At 40.9% G+C, this 19,794-nt stretch overlaps 2 protein-coding genes across 2 annotated transcripts; one reads left to right on the top strand and one right to left on the bottom strand.

Annotated features, from left to right (window-relative positions):
• The first annotated feature begins 962 nt into the window (after nucleotides 1–962).
• Nucleotides 963–1,519, top strand: LOC128741485 (cardioactive peptide). Its single transcript, XM_053837342.1, has 2 exons — nucleotides 963–1,052; nucleotides 1,148–1,519. The coding sequence occupies exons 1-2, from the start codon at nucleotides 963–965 to the stop codon at nucleotides 1,517–1,519; spliced, it is 462 nt and encodes a 153-aa protein (XP_053693317.1).
• Nucleotides 1,520–6,543: 5,024 nt separating this feature from the next.
• LOC128741484 (neither inactivation nor afterpotential protein C) lies at nucleotides 6,544–16,030 on the bottom strand. The gene is made up of 12 exons (XM_053837341.1): nucleotides 15,740–16,030; nucleotides 15,368–15,671; nucleotides 15,029–15,309; nucleotides 14,695–14,970; nucleotides 13,829–14,217; nucleotides 13,215–13,763; nucleotides 9,295–9,445; nucleotides 8,220–9,237; nucleotides 7,918–8,165; nucleotides 7,480–7,853; nucleotides 7,028–7,421; nucleotides 6,544–6,975 (listed from the first exon to the last, which is right to left on the bottom strand). The coding sequence occupies exons 1-12, from the start codon at nucleotides 16,028–16,030 to the stop codon at nucleotides 6,601–6,603; spliced, it is 4,650 nt and encodes a 1,549-aa protein (XP_053693316.1). The 3' UTR covers nucleotides 6,544–6,600.
• Nucleotides 16,031–19,794: the final 3,764 nt, after the last annotated feature.

The raw sequence follows: 19,794 nt of genomic DNA, 5'->3' as shown, positions 1-19,794 counted from the left end.
TTGGATGGAAAATTGGTGGAAGAAACATGCCACCGAAAACCAACCAACTAATAATAAATAGTAGAACTATAAATTCTATCGAATTAATAAAATAATAATAGAAGTTCCCTTAAAGGAAGGTTTAATTTTCAAAATAAAACAAATCTAGTCAAATTTGGAATTAACTTGAGAGAAACTTAGCTTTATTTATTTGTTTCGACGAAGCTGGACAATGTTGAGAAGCAAAGTTTGTTTAAAACTTACCCCGTTTGTTTCAAATTTAACAAACCATCGGCCCATTTCAGAGCACCTGATGCTATCAAACGTTGTCACAATTAACCAGACTATTACAATGGAACATATTTTTAGTTAACTGCCAATATTAGCTATCTATAGTATTCAGATTCTCCTTCACTCAAAACGGAATGTTTTCATAAGTGTTTCCCAACAGGCTATGGTCTCCTTTCTATGCTTCTCTATCATTCCTTTAAATGCTCATTTTGTGTCGTTCCAGTTCCAAGCAACGATGTCACTTTCAAAAACACAATATTTCACTCATATCCTGTCACCAGGGGGTCTAGAGTACATCGCTCTTTCCATTTTTGTTTCACCGGTTTCACCTACCGTCTGTGGGTGCCGTGGAAAGCGGTGGAAATGCCTGAAGACGTGCGGTTTTTCTCAACTGTACTATTTGGTGACAAGACTGATTTTTTAGAATTATAAAAATAAAACATATCTCATGAGCCGTCACACGGCACCATTTGCCGCTCATGCGAACCGCACGTGGTATATCCTTTTGTTTTTCTCCGTCCAACCGAGCCCGGAAGCCATTTACGTTTTACGCTTTAGGTCAAGGCTGCATGCGTATATTTGATTGAACAATCTGGAAATGCCTCTATCTACAGCAAGATACATCTTTCGTTTCTGTTTGTGATTGCAGCCTGACATCGACTGCTCATCCCGCAATCCTGCAACTGATGGCGATGAGTCCCACCGCCACCGCAGTTTTCTTCGCCCTAGTGGTCGCGATGCTTTGCTTAACACAAATGATAGACTGCGGGGTAATAGATAGAGTAAGTATCTTATATCGCTCATCCTTTCTCAGTACTGATAGTAAACAAATACTGACTGACTAATTCACACACCAAACTTTCGCTTGTGATTTCAGGAGCCCCGAGCCTACAAGCAGTACAACACCGATCCAGCACCTGTGAAGCGACCGTTCTGCAATGCCTTCACAGGCTGCGGCAAAAAGCGTTCGGTGGTATCCGTGACGCCGATTGCCCTAATGCATCGACATCAAACAACATCGGAACAGAACCGAGCAAAGGTAACCGAAGGATTTGACCCGAACGAGGACAATTTGGCCAATCTGATCGACTTGAACACCGAACCAGCCGTCGAGGATCTGATGAGGCAGATTATGTCGGAAGCAAAACTTTGGGAAGCCATCCAGGAAGCCAACCGGGAAATATTGCTCCAGAAACAGAATCACAATTCGGATCCAAACTCATTTCCGCTTTCATTCAGCACGCAATAAACTTCCAGATGACAGGCGATAAACACTAGTTAAGACTTGACTTTAAGAACTAAGTGTTTCTGATGAGACTTTGCATTCGACGCTCAATGATTGAATTTGTTTAAAAATTTCGATTTCATAGGGAAACGGTTGCTGTCCACACATTCACTCTTGCTCCAGCGTATTTCTTCAATCAACGATCAGGCCTCGTTCGAGTCTGACTAAATATTGTGCTCCGAAGAATTGAGATTATTACTAACTACCGATACTATTTTTAGGCTAAGTACTGACAGTGTATGTACATATTATATATACACGTGTTTTTTGGGAAATGTACTAATTGACTACGTTTGTTGCAATAAATTTGAATTTAACGAAAATGTTGATGGCGGATTATATGACTGATGACTGATGTTGACAATATGATGACGGTCTTTTAGATAGGCTTGCTGTTAATGGTGTTTAAGTACATAAATACGAAATGGTAAATTAAACTGTATGAGTTTATTAGTTTGTTTATTTGTATAAATTGTGAGTTACAAGAAGTGATGCAATTGGGAATAATCTGGAAAGAGCTAAATAAAATAAGGACCAGTAACCCAAAGCCATGTCGGGACTTTGTTCGAAGCTTTAACTGGTTGGAAATGAAAATTTTGGTACTCCTCAATAGTCATTTGTTACTCAAGAAAATGTCATATGTGAATTGTGCCAAATGTTGGAAGAAATTCTAACACTTTAAGTAAACGAACGCAGTTTTATTCTCAATTTCTAGAGACTATAAGCACCTACTGGGCGCACTCTTTCGTAATGAGAAAAAAGAATTGTTGAACATGCCTTTACAGTAGATAAAATGGATTTTCCTGGGCATCAACCAACCTGTGACAGTAGTCTTTATGGGTCGTAAAATAAATTGGCAGGAGCGAAAGCAACAGTAGATGCGACAATTGAAGGAGCTATTACGCTTCAAATGTGGCAAAATAGGTCACACAAAATAGGAATGGTTTTGCTTTTTGGCATCAGTTGAAAGTAAAGTGACAACAGAAGTTTAGTTAGAGATATTGCTTTTGTTAAATTTACCTATTTCGATCTGTCTGACAGGATTTTTTTCTCTATAAAGAATGGAACGGTCAAACATGTTTAAAAGGTGCACTGATTATATTAAAGGAACCAGATTATTTCTGGATGAATACGGGACATAGTGAATGGTTCATTTGCCACGTTGGCTCTGTAGTCTCGTTTTACGTCCACTATTGGGCAAAAATATCAGTTGTAAAAAAGAGGAGGTGAATTCAAATGTTGGACGTAAAAAGAGAGGACGATAATTCAAATTTCGGACGTAAAAAGAGATTCTGGTGTTCGTAATAAATTTATTTGGATGCGATCTAGTACCATACAACACAAATTTTACTGCTGAATATCCTTGTTTTATCTATTTTTCGTAAAGAGAGATCTACTGAAAAATTTCGATTTTCTCCAAGAGCTTCAACCAGTGCTCGAAAAAAATGACAGCATGAAGGCGAATATAAAACGCATTCAACACATACAATTTTACCCCTGGTAGTATTCTTTTATCTATCAGCTAACGGACATGACTACTGAGCTGCTAACAGTGTTTGTCTTTCTCAGTTTTTTACCCTTCGATACAATTCATCCATGAATTTCAGTGCTGAATGATTGTTCGTGTAACCAGTTAATCAATTTTCTTGCTCTTGACTGCTATTTTTGGTCTTAAAGTTTAGTTTTTCAAGCTGCCTTCTTTTTAGAACTAACCAAAACCTGGTTGAAGGAAATTAATTGAAATTTCGGTGCAATGTTTACGTTTATTGTAATTCCGTTTGCCGTTATCGGCAGTTGAATGAATGATTCACATTACATTTCATTCATTTAATTGTCGAAATTCGCTTGAATCGTTGTGTTTAGGTTCGTAAACTGAGTTTACTTTATCTGTACTAGAAACATCAAAGGATGAGCAGTTAATTGCATCAATTCAGACAGTATAATGCATAAATTAAACATGAAATTTCTAAGCACTGATTTCAACATTCAACTGGCATGATAAAAGAATTAATCAATGCGGGAGAATTTCCGGGATAGTTAAACATCCGGGGAAATTCATTCAAATCCATCTGGGCAGCCGAGATTGTGTTATTATATAAATGGACAAACTTTGTTTCTAGTTGAAGATCAATAACAAAAAATACGGAAAAATTATATGGTTAAACCTCCGATTTCCAAATATTGCTTCACAGAAATATCATCGTTAACAGTTCTGTTTGTCATGAAAATTTCGCTTTCCGATTCTTTTGAATCGTCCGCCAAACCAAATATGCTGTCGGGAACTTCGATAACTTTTCTTTCCTAAAGCTATCTTGAAACTAGCCGTATAAAACCCTGCCACTTGAACTCCACCTTGATGTAAGTTTCACCGTCCACTATAATGCAATCAAATTGGGCGGGTAAATTTTTCTAGTATTTTCTAAATCCGGCATTTACAATGGATAGCGATCACCGGAATTCCGGGGTGACCAAGGGTATGTGAAAAACTGATTCTTTTCAGAACACGATAACACATAAGATAAGATAGCACGGAACGTCTCGGAGTCTAGTAGTCAGTGCAATTTGTGGAATATTTCAGAAAAACTAGAAAGATAATCCTGTCAAACGCAATCGGTTACACCAAAAAATGCCTTATTTTGTAAAAGTAATAATCGTTTAAATTTTGGAAAAATTTTACCTATTTTTTTGTCTTGAATTGAATCTAAATTTAGACTTGGATCTGAATTTGGCATTGGATCTGAACTTGTATTAGGATCTGAACTTCGATTTGGATCTGAACCTGATTTAGCTCTTGGTCTTGGTTTGGGTTAGGTCTTGGTCCTGGTGCTGGTCTTGGTCTTGGTCTAGGTCTAAGTTTAGGTCCAGGTCTTAATCTAGGTCTAGCTCTAGGTGTTGGTCTAGGCTTTGGACTTGGTCTTGGTTCTGGTCTTGGTCTTGGTTCTGGTCTTGGTCTTGGTCTTGGTCTTGGTCTTGGTCTTGGTCTTGGTCTTGGTCTTGGTCTTGGCCTTGGCCTTGGCCTTGGTCTTGGTCTTGGCCTTGGCCTTGGTCTTGGTCTTGGTCTTGGTCTTGGTCTTGGTCTTGGTCTTGGTCTTGGTCTTGGTCTTGGTCTTGGTCTTGGTCTTGGTCTTGGTCTTGGTCTTGGTCTTGGTCTTGGTCTTGGTCTTGGTCTTGGTCTTGGTCTTGGTCTTGGTCTTGGTCTTGGTCTTGGTCTTGGTCTTGGTCTTGGTCTTGGTCTTGGTCTTGGTCTTGGTCTTGGTCTTGGTCTTGGTCTTGGTCTTGGTCTTGGTCTTGGTCTTGGTCTTGGTCTTGGTCTTGGTCTTGGTCTTGGTCTTGGTCTTGGTCTTGGTCTTGGTCTTGGTCTTGGTCTTGGTCTTGGTCTTGGTCTTGGTCTTGGTCTTGGTCTTGGTCTTGGTCTTGGTCTTGGTCTTGGTCTTGGTCTTGGTCTTGGTCTTGGTCTTGGTCTTGGTCTTGGTCTTGGTCTTGGTCTTGGTCTTGGTCTTGGTCTTGGTCTTGGTCTTGGTCTTGGTCTTGGTCTTGGTCTTGGTCTTGGTCTTGGTCTTGGTCTTGGTCTTGGTCTTGGTCTTGGTCTTGGTCTTGGTCTTGGTCTTGGTCTTGGTCTTGTTCTTGTTCTTGTTCTTGTTCTTGTTCTTGTTCTTGTTCTTGTTCTTGTTCTTGTTCTTGTTCTTGTTCTTGTTCTTGTTCTTGTTCTTGTTCTTGTTCTTGTTCTTGTTCTTGTTCTTGTTCTTGTTCTTGTTCTTGTTCTTGTTCTTGTTCTTGTTCTTGTTCTTGTTCTTGTTCTTGTTCTTGTTCTTGTTCTTGTTCTTGTTCTTGTTCTTGTTCTTGTTCTTGTTCTTGTTCTTGTTCTTGTTCTTGTTCTTGGTCTTTGTTTATTTGTTAAAAAAATCAACAGATTTCTTGATCCCAATGACTAATAAAAACTTTCAGCCAATGTTCTGAAGCGAGATTTTAACACGTTGTTGCTAACGCCAAAGTCAAAACAGGATACGAAACGGTTAAAATTGCGTTATAAGCCAGTTATGCTAAAGGTGCTTTAGTTGGCTCTTCTGTGTGGTATACGTAAGAATAAATTATTTCGTGTTAAGCGAGATGGAGCTGAAATGTCAATTCTCTCCAATATCCAAGGGCAGTCGATTCGGGACGTAAAAACATCTGATATAAAGACAATTTTGATTACGTCCCTACGTGTTTGCAGAGAATCCAGGTTGATTAGTACTCGGTCCTGAGCTACTCGTCACCAATTCGTTAAGCGCCTTTACACACAGGACACAGGTCGGTTTCAATCTGGTCGAGCCATCTAGTGCGTTCAGCTCTTCTATTCTTGGTACTGATGGGATTCTTGAAGTGGACAGATTTCACTGCATAGTCGTATTTACAGCATCCTTGCGACGTGGCCGGCCACCACAACCTCTCGAATTTCGCCAGATGCACGACGGAAATTTCTGCAGGTAGGACCTACAACTACAGCCACTGCTTGGAGGGATTCCCAGCGTACATGGTACGATTGCTTAACACAACGCGAGTTACCCGTCCAACAAACATTTGCTTAAGAGTAGCTTATTCAACTATTATATAGCTAAAACCAATTAAATGAGCGCTTTATAAGCTACTATACAAAAATAAAATGTTTCTTGGACCGACTCTATGCTGACGACAACGATGACGGCAGAAGGCAATTGAACCATTGCAATTGGAATACTGTCCTTGTTCAGCCTTCTTAGCATCACAGACACAGACACAACGCAAATGATTTTTGCACAGCCCAAGAGAGACGTAAGCAGCATGGATACTGTTACTTACCCTACCACCAAACCAGCATCAAAAAGTTATTAAATCTTTCTTATAGAAATGAAACGCAAGACAATGGAACAAACAAGGTCTTTAATCTTGCGAAACGACTACAATCTAATTAGGTTTAACAATAGATGAGTAACTAATCAACATTTTCCTACTAGGACAATAAAGCCCAACACTAAACAAGAATAAACTGCGAAAATAGTTATACATAGTTCTCTGCGAAGGCACCATTACAGATCCGCTACGTATCCCTCAACGAAGATTCCCGGAGCGATCTCTTCCTGTACGTAGTTGTTTTTATTTTCATCGAACGTCGGTATGGAGTGATGACTCTTGGAAGGGCCCGGTTGTGGTTCATTATATGTCGTCGTCTTCGACCGAGTTTCCTTTACCTTGCTCTGGTATACAATATTTCCCTCCGAACGGTGACCGTTATCCATGTAAAAGTTATTGTTAACACTGTTACTGTTGCTATCCTCAAAATCGATGTTAGTCGTAGACATGCGGTTGTCGCTTACAGCTCGCTTCATCGATGCTCGATTGTAGTTGGTCTTGCGTAACATTCCCTGGAAGTTGAATGGCGGTTCGTCATCCGAGTTATAATTCTGAAAGCAAAAACGTTTAGTGCTACAGACAAATAAGATCGAAAAATTTAACCTCGTCGTAATTTTTTCTTCCCATCATCTGCAGCTCCTTTATCGGATTGATTTTCGTGGGTGTAATCTTGCCTTCGAATCCATACTCATGTCCTCCGGTCCTGGGTTCCCATGATTTAACTGGCTGCGGTGCTGGACGTTTCTTGTATTGTTTATTATCAATAGGTGGGGATGATGCTTTATTAAACCCACCTGGCGCCTTCGGGGCTGGTCTCTTCTTGTAAACGGCAGTTTTGGTTGCCAAATCGCCTGGGCTGGGAGAGTTGAACCGGTTTCTCATATCGTCTACATTCTGCCGAGCAAAGGAGACAGGAGAATAGGAGGAACAATTATTAATCGGTGAAGAACCTCCACATCGTCGTGCCGCGTAGTCGTTATTTTGACGAGGTGATATCCTGTTAATAGTGGATTGATTATCAAATGTTTTTTTGTTTTCCATGGTTAAAGCTTTACCTTCTGATAGGCAAGGTGGGATCACGATGGAATGGTTCATTAGCCAGACTGTGATGTACGGCATTGTTCTGCCCGCCCCGGTGTGTTGACCGTGCAATATCCGCGGAGAGATTTTTCCTTCTACGTAATGGTGCATCCCAATCTTCCGTTTCCGAATCGTTCCCGGTGTAAGCGTATGTTGCAACTGACGGGTCACACATGTAGGTCGTATCGAAGAAGGGAATGTCGTCCATACGGAAGGGTAATTTCCAAACCGATAGTTTCATGGGACCCAGCAAACCACGGTTCCGCTGGTTGGAATCTATTCTTTCCAATAAAATACAATTACTACAGGTAGTTGCGCCGGCGACAAATCTTTGATTAAAAATGTGAACCTGAAAAGTAAGACGTTTAAGTTTACAAAAAAAAAACAGAAACAAAAACAATAAATGTTCAAACCTGCTGTGAAAAGTTCACTAGATCTTGGTAACGAGCAGCTCGGTATCGCAACAGTATTTGATAAACCGATTTCTTTCTCCAACGATAGGCAAATGGTTTCAGAAAATCGGCTGTTTCCGGATCAAGCTTTCCAGTTCGTTCATTTATAAGTGGACTGTATTTTCTACGGGCAAGATGTCCTCGAAATGCTGTTTGAATTCTCGTTGCAGCTTGGTCTACGTTTTGAGAAGGCTCTTGTCGCTTGCGAACTAGAAAAAAATGACTTAGTAAAGATTAACAACAAAAGCACAACTGGAACTCACCAGACTCCCGATGAAGATTCTTCAGCTTCGAAGCAATATTTCGTTTGGCAAGGAACGCTCTCATCATTGCCTGAACCTTAACAATTTTCTTGACCTGCGTTTCATACAAGCGCGACAAATACTCTACATTGTAGTACTTGAGAAAAACTTTAGTTTTTCCAATAACCCAACCTTCCAACTTCAACCGGATCAACAGCAGTCGACAGTTATCCCTGGTCAGTTCAACATTCTCATCAAACTCAAATGCCAGAAACTGATATCGTCTAAGGAACTCCTGAAATGGAATCCTATGCGAAAAGCCTCTCTGGCGACCCTTCGCCGTGTCCAAAATAGCCATTGCACGAACCTGCTGGCGGACCATCTCTTTGGATAACCCGTTCGGTAGGTACTCCAAATCCGAACGGATGCAACGAACAAAGTGAGTTCCACCACTGTTCGGTCCAATAGCCAATGTGCGAATCAGCTCCAAACTGGTAGCCCGGAACACATTTGCAATAGTTCGCATCTTGTGAATCTGAGAGTACATTCCACGCGACAAAGTATTCATCATCTTTTTGGCCTTGCTTTTTTCAGCTACCAGGGCAGCTCCCCAACGTTTCTTTTTATTCGGTTTTGGTTCCGTCACTTGCTGTCCCGAGGTCTCTTCACTAGCCATCGTTAAGTTGCCGGTTTTTGTTAACTGGTTGGTAAACATAATCTTCACCATCGGTTCGCCGGAGTTCCTGAGCGTTTCGATCATTTCCGGTGGAATAAAATCACGATTTCTGTCTGGCATGTCGCGTGCGTCGTAAGCAATTCGACCGGTATAGTGCGCTACAGTGAATTCGTGATTGCTGGCACGCTTGATGAACGGACTGTTATTGGACTGTAAGGAGTCGATTATGTAGCTCTGGGTGTGGCGGCCTCGACTAGCGTCATCGATGAAGCTGAAAACACCCTTCGGTTTGCTCATCAGATGGTCCACCGCCAGTTTGTTGTCGTAGAAGTGTAGCTGAACCTCCGGAACTTGCTCCTCTTCCTGTTAAAATTGGCAGTGTTTTAAAGGTTGTTTTGAAAGGGATGATCTTCGAAATACCTGTTCAATCATTTCGTACACGAAGATGCGTTGATTGTACAAATACTGCATCTGTTCGTTCAGTGAGTTTACAATCAATTGGTCAATATGATTACGATGGAAGCATTCAAATCCGAAATGGTCGGTGATGGTTGTTGAATGTTGATCACCACTGAAAGACGAAAAGAATTGTTGTTTCAGATATATCGTATTGATTCAGTCACACAATACAGTTCCTATAAATATATTTTTGTATTACTTGGGAATTTTTTCGCTCAAAATTAACCTATAGATGTGAGTGGCTGCCGTAGCATGACATTGTGACACTCTTGGTAAAGACTCAATTTGACGCCCGATCGGCTCCCAAGCGCAGTACTTTATTGTTAGTAACTTACAGATGTTCAAGAGCATTTTGGCGCTCCAAAGAGCTAGTTTGGACAATCGCACGCTACGGTACTGTCATCTGCACTCTCTGTTAAGAACAAAATGACAGTCCTATCACGAGACTCGATAAGGCAAACGTGTTTTGCCAATATTTCAAAATTAAAATAATACGAACATTTAAGCAAATACGTATTGGAATGTTAGGCATCAATCTAGGCAACGGTACTTGAAAATGTAGCTTGTTTATAGCGAATTCATAAATTAACCTGGCTCAGGTCGATTAGCACTCAGTTTTAATCGAAGTGCTGTCAAAGCGTTCATAAATTAACCGAGATTGCATCTTCAAACTTTGAAGTGTATTGTTTAAATCTTATTTTTATCGCAGTCAGTTTTTCGAATATTGGAAAAATGACCCCAAGTAAAAAACATCGTCGCGAATTGATTTTGCGCAAGCACTTGGAAAATCCTCAACGCACTCATCGGGATATCGGAAAATAATCGTGCAATCAACGGTGAGTCGTGTGATTAAACATTACTACGAAACTCTGAGTATCGAACGGATAGACAAATGCGGTCAGAACGGATGATCTACTAGTGATCAGGATCACGAGCGTTTAAGCGGAATCCCAATGCTTCGGTCAGGGATATGGCCAAAAAGTTGAATCTGTCTAAGTCTTTCGTTCAGAGAACCATAAGGACCAAGAGGGACTACGTACAAAGTGCAGAAGGATCCAAATCGTGACGAACGGCAAAATACGGTGTTTCCCACGGTGTCACGGGCCCGGAAACTGTACACCCAGATGCTGACGAAGCCTCATTGTCTCATCATGGATGATGAGACTTACGTTAAGGCGGACTTCCAGCAGCTTTCGGGGCGGACCACCCAGCAGTTTGATGTTCCGGAGGAAGTAACGAAGCAGAAACTTTAATTACGTGATTACCGGGACTGTAAACAGGCAGATCTAACTCGAGGAGTGTCTACAGAAGCGTTTGCTTTCTCTGTTGAAGCAACACGAGGGCCCTACGATCTGCTGGTCGGATCTAGCTTCGTGCCACTATTCAAAGGATGTTCTGGAGTGGTATGACGCTAACGGGCCACTTTCGTACCCAAGGACATGAGCCTCGCCCCCTTTCAACGCACCGGAACTAAGGCCCATGAAAAATACTGGGCTATTATGAAGCCTAAGACACTAAGAAAGCATTCCAAGGAGCTCAAATCTGAGGAAGACATGCAGCAAAAGCGGGTTTTCGTACAGAAGAAGCTGCAGCCAGATGTTGTACAGAATCTAATGAGTGGAGTTAAGCGTAAGGTGCGAGCATACGATTTTTTGTTTATTTGTTTATATGTTAACGATAACAATGTAATACGTGGGCATGTTGCACTCCCGACATTTTTGCAAGATCTGCTGGATATTGAAAATTTGGTCCTTAGTTGCGCGTCCCTCCACGAAGCCTACCTGGTAAATTCCTACGAAATCTTGTGAGAGTCGACGTAACAGGATCTGGTAAAAAAACTTGTAGGCCGCGTTGACCTGCGTTATGCCGCGATAGTTGCAGCAGTCGAGCCGATTTTTAAGTCTTGGAAATAACCCAATGTGGAGCCGTTTCCAGCATTTCTCGGTCATGTTTAGAATGATCTGCCGGTAGGCGATCCTTATTAGCGGCTTTGTAGGTTTTCAGCAACCAGATTTCTCGTTTGACTTTATGGAGCACTCCTAGGTTAACTTCCGTTTCGCGTCATTCTGCCACTTCGCCATTGAGGTGTTCATCGAAAACCTGCTTCCACCTGCCAACTATCTCGCGCTCGTTTGTGATTAGATTTCCTCCCTTCCCTCCAAAACCAGACATGCGTAAGGAGAAAGAGAAACTCAGCAACAGATCTTTAACAAGTTGAAAGAGAAATCGGGTTACTGAAAACCAGGCTACACCTGTAGCTCTACAAACACTTCAGTGAAACGGCACACTTGCTTAAACCAAACCATTGGTGCTACATTCCGTTATCTAAACTTGACCTTCTGTTTTTATTCGACAGACTTCGCAGCCAGCTGTTAGAGTACAGGACAATTGCAGGGCCAGTGTCTACGATCCTACTGACTCTAATAGCCTTTCCCAGCCGAGATTCAGACATACGACGACTGGCTTATTAGGCCAGCGTTATACCTCGAAGCCAAACCAACTGGGAGGCACACTTGCTTATTTACTACTTTAGCAGGGAGTGGCTCTAGCCGTATCAAAAATTCTTCTCCCCTACACTCGGTCCTACACTACTCGTCGCCTACTCGTTGAGCGTCTCGACACACGCAAGTCGGCTTTAAGTTGGTCGAGTCATTTAGCACATTGAGCCCCTCTACTCCTGATGCCAGTGGCGAGGTTTTGAAATGAACGGATTGCACTGCACAATCGTCCGGTATTTTTGCGACGTGACCGGCCCATTGTAGTCGCCAAACTTTCGCCACCATTTTGTACCATCCATATGGCAACCCAAGCCAAGTAACATTATGAGTTTTATTTCAATCTTATTGTGGTTTTCATGAGCAATTTTGGTCGTAAAAGCCATCATAAAAGTGTAAGTCACACATTGATGTATTCTGCGAAGTTTTGGAGCATATTATTAAAAGAAACTTTGCTGAAGATAGTAACCTTTTATCTCTTCAGCGAAGATAGAATAATCCTATTTCTTATACCTGTATGAATTGTTCAGTTCAGTTTTCCTATTTTAGCTCTCTTTGTAACTATTGTATGACCTTTCCATGTTACATAAAGTTGTACAAATAGTAAAATTACGCAACTTTGCTGAACATAATATTCCTCTATCTTTGTTTGTTCACTATTTTATTTTTGTCGGCTGTCAGTCTCATTAAATCAAAATAGTGTTTGTACTTTCTCCGACGTTTCGACTGGATTTTGTAGTCCTTCCGTATCAAGGATTTAATTTGTTTATTTAGCAATTGTAGTACTTTTAGCAATTGTGTAGTTTAACATAAAAAATACCCTAATTTTGACTCCGAATTACTCGAATATCGCAGACGTATACAAATTAAATTATAATGAACCAGAACCAGAAACGATATGAAAAAGCTACTTAATCTAGAAGGTTTTGATTTCTTCACCATTGCATTATCACAATTTCCCGAAAAGCTTGTAAAAATACTATTTATTTGTTGCCAAAGTTTTTAAAACGCCATTCTGTTGTTTAAAAGTTATGTGTTGAAAAAAAACTCAAGGCAAAAGTGATGATTTTTGAACCACTCTAATTTGGAAGAAAAGACAAGAGTCTGACGTATTTTGAGATAGCAACAACAACATGTACAATGTAGAATTTTTAGACAAGATTTTTTAAATTAACTAATGTTTCTAGTAATGTGTCTAATGTGTCCTAGTAATACATAGTGGTAATAATAATGGTAATAATAATAAGATTTTTCAGTTTATCTAAATTTTCATTTTTCAGATAAAGCATTTACTCTTCCCGAAAAAAAGGTAAAAAAATTTTACCGCGTGTCAATTATCTAAGAACAATAAATATTAAAATGAACAGTCAAAAGAAAAATACTTACTAAATGGCCCTCCCGAACGAAAGCTTCTGATTTATGGTATTAATTAGCCAGTCCACCAACCGATTATAGATGGTCGCCGCAAGCACATCTCTGGCATCCCTCGCCTCGTCCGGCGTTTGGCGACGTTTCTGTGCGGCACCTTTTATGATAACACAGTAATTCAACAGCGCCCACTGGAACTTTTTCTCATCCAGCTTCAACAACGAGGCTACCTTGTGGGGTGTAGCGAAATCTTCCAGTTCGGTCCCGTTATCGGCATCTCTAAACCGAACCTCGCCCAGCAGCAAAATAGCCGCCAAAGTTCTGTACACCGTTTCGAGTAGTTCAGGCGAAAATTCCAGCAACAGCAGCAGCTGCTCGAATTCTCTAAACGCCTGAATGTTGCCTTGCACGTTGTCACGGCAGTACTTCAGTTTGGTGCCGTTGCTAGATTCCGGTATACGGAGATAGCGATAATTTCGCCCTCTTTCAAGCGAAAAGTCACGCAGACGCTCTTCTGCTTCCATCGTATCGTAGAAGTAGTAGAATATGTGAAAGTTTGATTGGTTCCTGTTGAAGGGATGAAAAGCTTTAGCACTATCAGCAAGCGTTGGTAAAAGCTTTTGCTAACTCACATATTAGTCGATGAAATGCGAAACTTTTCCAACAAATAAACCCAAAATATAGCACCGGAAAGTTTGCCGGAAGGACCAAATGTCATCTGAATTTGCATGATGCTTCGAGTCGAATCCGGATTGAGTGGACTGCCCGCGTTAACGAGCGCAGAGATAATCTTGTAGCTGGACTCGATTCGATTGAACACGCCGGGATTGCCTTCGCCCAGAATGGACAGGTGCTTCATGCTCAGCTTCACGTTGGTTGTCTTTCCCGAAAAGCTTTCGCCCGCCATGATGATGTGCTGCGGTTCCTCGTGGTGCAGCATATCCTGATAGGCACTGTCCACGAGGGCGAATATGTGCGGAGCATTATCCGAACGGGATTTGAACGCGTACTTCGAGTGGAACTAGTGGGAAAAATAGTAAAAACAACTTTTGTTTACAATATTCGCTATCAAGTATTTAAAATATTCCAACAATAATTTTGGTTCTAGAATAGCTTTTCAATCGCATATGTACATCGCGTGTATAATTTATATAACTATAAAGGTAGCTAATAGTCAGGTAACGATATCTTAATCAGCTATTATACAACAAAAATGCCAGAATATTATTATGGAACTTATGCATGACATTCACGATATTCTTATGACAGAAGCTGGTACGTGAAACGCAGTAATATACCTACAACGTTTAGATTGCATAATTACAAGGTTATGACGTTGTCTACATTATAAAAATAAATTCACTTAAAAGGATTTCCCGATGTACTCTTGAAACCAAATACAAATATAAATGAATGATGGAATAAAAATATATTCCTCTACGTTTTAAACACATATTTTACAACCAAAAGAGGTACGAATATTTAAGAATGGACTTACCGTTTTGGGATATTCTCCCATTCTCTCGTTCGTATTCATAGAAATCAGTACATCACCGACAAAAGTGTAGGTGGAGCCACATTTGTAGCGATGAATCAACTCTTCCAGCACGGTTTCTTCGGTGATGTTCTCCAGTGCGGCCAAATCCTCGACATACATCTTCTCTACTCTGTTATCCGGTTTCTGGAGAGCTCCCTTGATTAACTTAACGTCATCTTTCGCTGGTAGTGTAACATTCATAACTGAAGCAGCTAGCATCTTCAGCTCTTGACTCAACTGAACAAGGGTAAAAAAAATTATAAAGGATTCATAAAAACTGTATAAACCAGCTTACATGGTAATCATTTTCCGGTAGTTGTGTGAAGAACGGATGCTCGATGATTTCCATCATGAATGGGCGATGATCGGCGTTTTTCTCCAAACATTCGGCAATGAAGTCGTTGTAGTTCTGAGTCCAGTTGGCCGGTCGATACAACGTCGGCGGAGGATTGCGAACAATTTGAAACATCGTTCTTGTTGGATGCATGTCACCGAACGGGGGTTTACCATCACCGAGCTCGATTGCCGTAATGCCGAGTGCCCACACGTCGGCTCTACTGTCGTACGCTTCCGCTTCTGTTGAAGATAAAATATTAGCGAGACTAAACTTCACTACTGCAAGGAGCTAACTCACCACTCTTTGAACTTGTTATAACTTCCGGTGCCATCCAGCAGGGTGAACCAATGCAGGTTCCTCGTTTACCAAGTGTAGATTTAATGTCTCGCGAAATTCCAAAATCACACAGCTTGACTTCTCCTTCCTTGGTGAGCAGAATATTGCTACCTCGAACATCTCGATGGATAACATGATGCTCATGAAGATAAATCAAAGCTTTCGCTGTTTCTCTTAAAATAAACGCTATATGATCCTCGATGATACGTCGATTGCTATTATGTATTTTTCTGATTATATCTATGATTGGTCCGCTTTCGCAGTACTAGGAAAAGACAAATAAATTATCGAATGAACTAATGCTTATCTCACTAAAAAAATCTAAAATCTCACCTCCAGGATGAACCAAATCTCATCTATGTCTGCGGTAAGCTTCTTCCGGTAGACCCCATAGAAATCCAACAGATTAGTGTTATTGGAATAGTCGCGCAATATCCTGTATTCCTCCTGGATAGCGGTTTTCGTGTCCCCTTCGTACTTTTGCACCTTGACCGCTACATTCTTGTTGCTTGCATTGGTGTCTACGGCTTTGTACACCTTTCCGCAGACTCCGTTGCCAATGATTTCTGCCAGCCGGTAGCGTGTACCCGGATCGGGTAGGGTGTCAATTTTTAGGTGTGTCATAGTGCTGATTGGTTGATTTACTACTATCTCATGAAAGCGACCAAGTTAATAGGATATTCTGAGGGAAATGGAAAAAAGAAATTGTTTTTAATCGTACACGATTCTCATAAATACATATCACTAAACCTAAACTAATAGGTTATTGGTTACTGATACTACCGATAGTTAGCATTATAGGATTACTCATGATTCTATGATTAAAAATCACTAGTTTTGCCAAATTTTGTCAGTAGCCTTCATTGCTGTTCACAATTTTAAAAATTAATGCTAACAATTAATTTTCAAGGACGAATTTAATCTAAATTAAGTGCTTGGCGATTTTCAAAATAACAGCTCAATTTTATAATTCATTATTTACATTTACATTCATATAAACGGCAACATTGAAATACGTCATTACGCTATTTAAGCACAAATTAGAAAGGCGAGTAGATTCCAAACTTGAGACAAAAAAGCCAGAACAAGCAGACCGACAAGCATGCTCCAAGAAAGGTTGGCAGACGAACTGTCATCTGTCAGCGCAAAGATTCGCTCTCTTTTCCTGGCATCGCGAAAGCAGTAGACGTGTTGTGCACACGAGGTGACCCGAAAAAGTAAAATTAAACCAGCAGACTTCCGAGTGTACGCGTATTTTGTCGAAAATACGATCTGCCGTTCGTTTTCATGCACTACGGTTCAGTTTGAACCCGTTTCGTCGGGATATTGGGTGCAACCAAAAGTGCCAATACAGGTCCAGGACATTGGCGCAGTAAACCCATCATTGGTTTGCTGCCACCGAGTTATGCTCCACAACACGGCCAGCAAGACGCAATGCTAAGATCAAGAGCTAGGTGGGACGTCTTCATCCGATTTAGGAACCAGAATGTCGGATCGATCAATTTTGCGTGCAGAGTCATCCAGTGGATCTGTGACTTTTTGCAAATCGGTAAACCGTAACAATCTGTATGGTCCCGAAATTGACGAAAAGACATTTAAGCTCGTATACTGTGCAACAATTAAAAAAAAGTACAAGATACAGTGAAGCTCCCTAGAAAATTTCCAGTAAAAAATGACGAAGTGGTCCAATGTGAAACTGACCTCCGTCACGTCACCATTTTTCGGTCACGGGAATCTAAACATCAAAAGCACTAGGCGGGAATTTACTGCATAGGAATTCTATAGAACAGTTATTGTTGTTTGAGACCCAGAATCGACCCAGCACCCTATAAAAAATAATGTCATTTGCTTACTGATTGCCGAATAATTGATAGATTATTTTTAAACGAGAAATATTAAAATTTTTTCTAGCTGTACCACTGACGAACTGACATGACGCATAGAATAAAATCCTATAAAAACCATCGTCCTACACATTTTGCTTGCACATTAGCACCCTCTGTTATGCATGTTGCGGAGTAGCTTGCATTTGCAGGGTTTAACGCTGTAGAGTTTTCACATTTGTATGATTTTATACTGAAAACTCGAAGCAACACTCGTGCTCTGCGGTGTGGTAATGTTGCGAAACATGCTTTTTTTGAAAAATGAGTGGTTTTTGATTGGACGATGGAATTAACGCGAGCGTCTCGTCGGTTTGTCTGTGACTGTACTATTCCACAATCGAGGTGTTAATAGTATCCAATAAGAACAAAACAATGTGTGAAGGAGAAAGAGCGGAAAATTCAGAAAGGGACGGTCATTAAAGCAACGCTTAAGAAGTTCTGTACCGTTCTTCTTTATTTAAGCTTGGAGATCCGCAGCTTGAAACAAGTTGTAACGGGAGCTTATTATAACCGTATTCCCCGGATTCTCCTAGGCCGTGTGGATTGCAAATATTGGTGAACCTTTAATCCATCCTCAGCTTGGCAAAAAAAAATTCTGTTCCACATCTTGTTCCACTGGTAAGGGCCGCTTATCAGCAGAGCTTTATGAACATGGCCGAGAAACGCTAGCAACGGCTCTAACGGGTGACACCTAAAATTTTGGCATTTTTTTGACGCCCCTATGCTCTACAACAAACGAGCTCAGAGAGAAATGAGAGTATGTATGTGTTAGCTCTCTCTCTCCTCTTTTTGTCAAGATTTTTTGTTTTGTTTATGCTTGCCTGGTTTTGCTTAAAATAACGTCGAAACAAGGAGCATTTCGGGAGCGCGTTGTACACTTCTACGAACTACCACAGAAATCTCGGCAAAAAGTATACGGTACAAAACGAATATGTTGCGGCTTCGACTGTTTACCATATCCTAAGATAGACTAATCTCAAGTTTTTAGTCTTGACCTTGAAATGCGGTCATACATGTATATTAATATTTTTTGAAACGATGGTTCTACAATTGATGAAGGGACGGTAGGGAAAGAAATGAAAATTTTTGGTGAAGGTGGGGAAGAGCGGAAAGGAAGGGGGGGGGGGTATTGGTAGCTATGCTTGACAAGTAGTCATTTTGACTCCTACCTTTTGTCCAATACTGGAAGGTGCATGAGTCGAACCAAGCTGTAATCTGAGATTACAACCGGATTCGAACCCACAACACCCGCCCCCCCCCCCTTCCTTTCCGCTCTTCCCCACCTTCACCAAAAATTTTCATTTCTTTCCCTACCGTCCCTTCATCAATTGTAGAACCATCGTTTCAAAAAATATTAATATCCTAAGATGCCCAACAACTATTCGCAAGCAAGGTAGTGGCAGACCAGCCAAAATTATGAACGCAGAAGGACATCGTTCTCTTTTTCGTTTTTTTCAATAACAAGCCCTCTGGTTTGGCTATCAATTAAGATGCACCAGACGAATGTTTGAAGAAAATTTTGATCACGTTTCTACAAAAACATCATGCAGATGGACAATACGTGTTTTGGCCGGATAGAGCATCATCGCATTACGTCAAAAAAACCCAATCGTTCCTGAATACCTATGCGATCCCATTTTTACCCAAAAACCACAACCCGAAAAATCTGTCTCATTGCGCCCAATCGAAGATTTCTTCTGGATTTTAAGTTCTTTGGTGTACAAAAATAACTGGAAACCCACGAATTGCAAACAGTTGATTGATAGAATCAAGAGATGCATTCGCAAAGTTGACGGATGGTCGTTGAAGCAACGCCAAATAAGTTGTGCACCGTTCTTATTTACATAAGTTGACGGATCCTCGAATCGAAAGTTATAATCGAAGCCAATTATAATCGGATTCAAAGTTAAAAAAGGAACTACCTCCGAGAAGGAACTACGGAAGGACTGTTTGGAAGACCTCATCGATACCGGAAGAACGGATGGAAGCAGGTTTGTCCCGTCTACAAAAAGGGTGATCGACTCGACTGCTGTAACTATCCAGGCATTACACTGGTAGATACCGCCTACAAGGTACTCTCCCAGATCCTGTTACGCCGGTTGTCACCGATAGCACAGGGTTTCGTAGGGAACTTCCAGCCCAGCTAGTCCGCCCAGCTAGCTCAAGGGTACGATACTGGTCCAACAGACCAGTCGTCGTATGTTCGAATTTCGACTAGGCGGTGCCATTCTATAGAGTTAATAGGATCTTTGCACTAGTCCCGTTATTTTCCTGTGCTCTAATAAATCGCTAAAGGGTGTCCCACATCAAATTGCATCACGAAAGAAATACTGTAGAAAATTACCCATTGGGTATTTTCTCTTGACAATTTGGGTAGAAGTAGTTTAGAGTGTATTGTTTACACTGTACTTTTATCGCGGTCAGTTTTTCGCAAATTGGACAAAAAGGCGTCACCCGAAAAGCAATGTTGCGAATATATTTTGCACAAGCACCTGGAAAATTCTC

The sequence above is a fragment of the Sabethes cyaneus genome, chromosome 3 (assembly GCF_943734655.1).
Source record: "Sabethes cyaneus chromosome 3, idSabCyanKW18_F2, whole genome shotgun sequence".
NCBI lineage: Eukaryota > Metazoa > Arthropoda > Insecta > Diptera > Culicidae > Sabethes > Sabethes cyaneus.
This window is presented reverse-complemented; position numbering and strand designations above follow the sequence as displayed.